The sequence below is a fragment of the Galeopterus variegatus genome, unplaced genomic scaffold (genome assembly GCF_000696425.1).
Source record: "Galeopterus variegatus unplaced genomic scaffold, G_variegatus-3.0.2 Scaffold328, whole genome shotgun sequence".
NCBI lineage: Eukaryota > Metazoa > Chordata > Mammalia > Dermoptera > Cynocephalidae > Galeopterus > Galeopterus variegatus.
The window spans coordinates 11,078-14,788 of NW_007726439.1; the positions used below are offsets into that span (position 1 = coordinate 11,078).

General features: G+C 36.1%; 1 protein-coding gene across 1 annotated transcript in view; it reads left to right on the plus strand.

The window, feature by feature from the left end:
- The window catches only part of PIGN (phosphatidylinositol glycan anchor biosynthesis, class N), a gene marked incomplete at its 5' end in the record, with an annotated part of 133,911 nt that overhangs the window by 9,053 nt on the left and 121,147 nt on the right, over nucleotides 1–3,711 (plus strand). Inside the window, 2 exons of the mRNA XM_008567542.1 lie at nucleotides 189–319; nucleotides 1,275–1,391. Of these exons, the coding sequence (XP_008565764.1) occupies nucleotides 189–319; nucleotides 1,275–1,391 (248 nt within the window). The remainder of the gene's footprint in view (nucleotides 1–188; nucleotides 320–1,274; nucleotides 1,392–3,711) is intronic.

Genomic DNA, 3,711 nt, shown 5'->3' on the forward strand with positions numbered 1-3,711 from the left:
TTTATGCTTGAAACAGTGATACTTATCTATTAATGTGGCCAGGACAATGTAGTTTACAGTATGAGAAACGTGAACTTGAAATCTAAAAGCATTTCCGTAGTTCCTGACTTCGAGTACAATGAATCCATGCTGAATAAATTTTATTTCTCTAAGTTAATTTAATTTGTTCTTTTCTTCTTTATAAACAGGCAGTATAAGGACAATATTAAAAAAGTTGATGATGGAGTGAAAGAAATCGTGTCCATGTTTAAACATTTTTATAGAAATGATGGGAAAACAACATTTATCTTTACTTCTGACCATGGAATGACAGACTGGGGTTAGTCTATCTTTAAGTGATATGTACCTTATAATTAAAGTAGTGGTAAATGTAGCTTGTAAATATCTTATAATGTTGAGAGGATTAGATGTCTTAGGATATGCACAGTGTCCAGCACATAATAATTGTATGCTTAAAATGTCAGCATAAAAAAGGACTGATCTTATATAAAGAATCTTTTTTTCTAACTGTATAAAGAAAATATTCTCATTTACAAATAAGAAAGTAGAGAAAAGTGTGGAGAAGAAAAAAAGTACCTATTTTCTGTTTACCTAGAATTTGCTGTAGGTTATAGCAAAGGGGATGATGTTAAAATCGTATTACCAAGGGACCTAGAGACTGCTGAAATTCTATCCTGGATGTGCCTGTGCTCCCTGTGAAATTCCCAAGGCAAACCCAGTGTACACAGAGAACAAAGATGAGGTTTAGGTCTCCAAATCACAATACAGAATTCTAGTGAGCTGGGTTCTACTTTATAAAGGGCTTCTTTTACCTACACCAGGGAGATGTAGAAAAGGGTATGGAGAAAAAGAAAAGGGTATGGAGGCCCTACTGTCCTCTCCAAAACAGACCTCTGGCCTACATCACTTGCCCCAAGCTTGGAAGGATACTGCCCAGAGGAGCTCTTCTCTATTCTCTCTGTCTTTGGTGCCACTCTGGCAGTAGTGACATCACCTGCATGTCTTATTGTTATTATTTTTATTCTTCTTCTTTCAACCAGAGTCACTCAGCAGGCATTCTGGGTTTTTGTTTTAGTTTTTTCCTGTTGATGCTCCAACTTGTTTTATGGGAATATTTTCAAACTAATTGTTTTAAAAAGCTGTAAGTGTTTGGCAATGTGGCCAAAATTAGTTGTAAATGGATCAACTCTATAAAACAAAGTATTAAAAAATAAATATTTATTTATAAATTAGTTCTTATATACTTGTCTTATTATTTTTTATCTTATTTATAGGTTCTCATGGGGCTGGTCATCCTTCTGAGACTTTAACTCCTTTAGTCACATGGGGAGCTGGAATCAAGTATCCCCAAAGAGTATCAGCTCAGCAATTTGATGACACATTTTTGAAAGGTACAAACATTTATCTTTATTGTTTTTGTAAATATAACATTTAAAAATAAAACCAGAGTGTAATTTTAAAAAATTACTTTTCAAATTATACTTTTAAATTCCTCATTTTGATATTTGTGTTATTACTATTTCTGTGTAAACACTACAAGTCAGGGAGCTGTTTGGTTTGTTTTCTCTCTTCTCTCAGAGCCATTTGTTAGACATTTCCCAGCATACCAGTATTAATAACTATTTACTTAGATCTTTCCAAATGTCTAGTAAACTGAATTTTTGATCTTGTTTTGTTAAATTAATTTATTAATTAACTTGAATGTGAGGTAGAGTAAATAAAGATAAAATACATAAGAAGAAACCTAAGGTTTCTTATAGATAAATTGTAAATTTGATTGGAATTTTCCAACTCAAACAAACATGCTATCAGTTACAAAATCACAGTATCTACAGGATATATCCATTAGATAAAAAGGTAGATGTGGTACTGAGATATTTCTACCCTGGGCCCTAATGAAGACAGAAGGGCACAGTGAGTAATGTGCTCAACAACATGTCTTCAGTAAGTAATGGTGCATTTTTCAGAGGCTTATTTCTTAAACATTTGTCAGTGATGGTGGAGAGCATCATGCCGAATCACAGGTCTACAGAGGAGGCATTTGACAAAGGGATAGAATAATGTAGCCAGTACACTGTCATGATATTTCCAGATTTATTTAAACATACAATGAAAGGAATCTAGATGACTCTTTTTTTTTTTATCTACTATATATGTTTAGGATAGTCCTTCCTTTCACAGAATCTAACACTCTAGTGAGAGACTAAAACAATTGTAAATTAAAGAGTATGATAACTGCTATGAAGGAAATTAGGGTGATGTGATAAAATGGATAAGAGGAGTTGGGTCTGGGCTCCTTCCCTCTTGCCCCTGAAATTTCTGAGATACTTAATAAAGTAGGTAAAATGCATTATCTTAAATGTATGTATAGCTTGATGAATTTTACATGTGTTTGTACACCACCCAGATTCATGTATACAACATTTGCAGTACCCAAAAGTTTCCTTTGTGGAGCAAGATACTTTTTGTAGAGTGGGCTAATAATACATCTGTTCACAATGCAGATAAGAGGGAGCTATTTACGTGAAGGTGAGGGCAAGAGTGTACCAGGCAGGGAACAGCAAATACAGAGACATAAAATGGAAAGAGCTTAGCTTGTTTGAGGAACAGAAGGATGTTGCTTGTGCACTGTTAGCTAGGAGGTGAGTACAGTGAGCTAAGGGGTTGAAGAGGTAAACAGGAGGTAGATCATTTGAGACATCAAAGGCCATGGTAAGGAACATGAAGTGAATTCTGAGTTCAGCACTATATCATTAAAGGGTGTTAAGCAAAGCACTGCCAATATTCCAATTTTCCACATTCTGGCTTCTTTGTGGTAAAAGAATTAGATTGGGTCTAAACAGAAGCTAGGGTAAATAGTAGGTTTGTACTTAGAAGATATACCTTTATTTTGAGGCTTGATTTCACAGTGAATTGATGTTTTAGAATCACATGACTTCAAGAATCATCATGGACGGAATGTATGTTTTCTCAAATGACTGTTAAATATCCTAAGTGATGGAGAACGGGGATGTGCATTTTTTCCTCATGAAGTGATCGTTGTGAATTTTTTTGGTAGCTGATAACAGAAGCAGGAACATATTTTTGAACCTTAGTTTATTAAAGGCAATCTCATCATAAAAATATCTTAGAATTCTTTTGGTAGTATATCCAAAAGCTACTAAATTGAGACTTAGTCTCAAAATCACTCGTTTTGATTACTGTTTATTGAAATTTCTGAATTTATATGTAGAGAGATAGGAGAATGAGGCTATCTTGAAGACATAATAGTAACTCAATATACTATTTTAACATTTGTGATTGTGTGTGTGTGTGTGTGTGTGTGTGTGTAGTTCGTGCTCACATGCACCAATGTATCTTTTTAGTTTTGTTGCTATTCTCGTGTTCTTCAGAGAGAGAGAGACTTTAGTGAAGCAGCCAGGCGGGCATCTGCCTCAGGTGTCCGCCCTGTGCGGCCATGCTTTCCAACCTACGGCTTCCAAGGACCTGTTTGCCAGTTACCTAGCTCATAGATCTGCATGAAAGGGGTCTGGGGACCCAGCCTTGCATGTGTGGGGTCTGGGGACCCAGCCTTGCATGTGAAGGGTCTGTGACCCGGTCTGGAAAGAGCTTGAGGGGTCTGTGAGCTCCAGACCCAGCCCTAGCTCAACAATAGGCCCAGTTGGCAGGATTACCAGCAGGTAAAAGAGCCTGACAACTGGCAAAGTCATG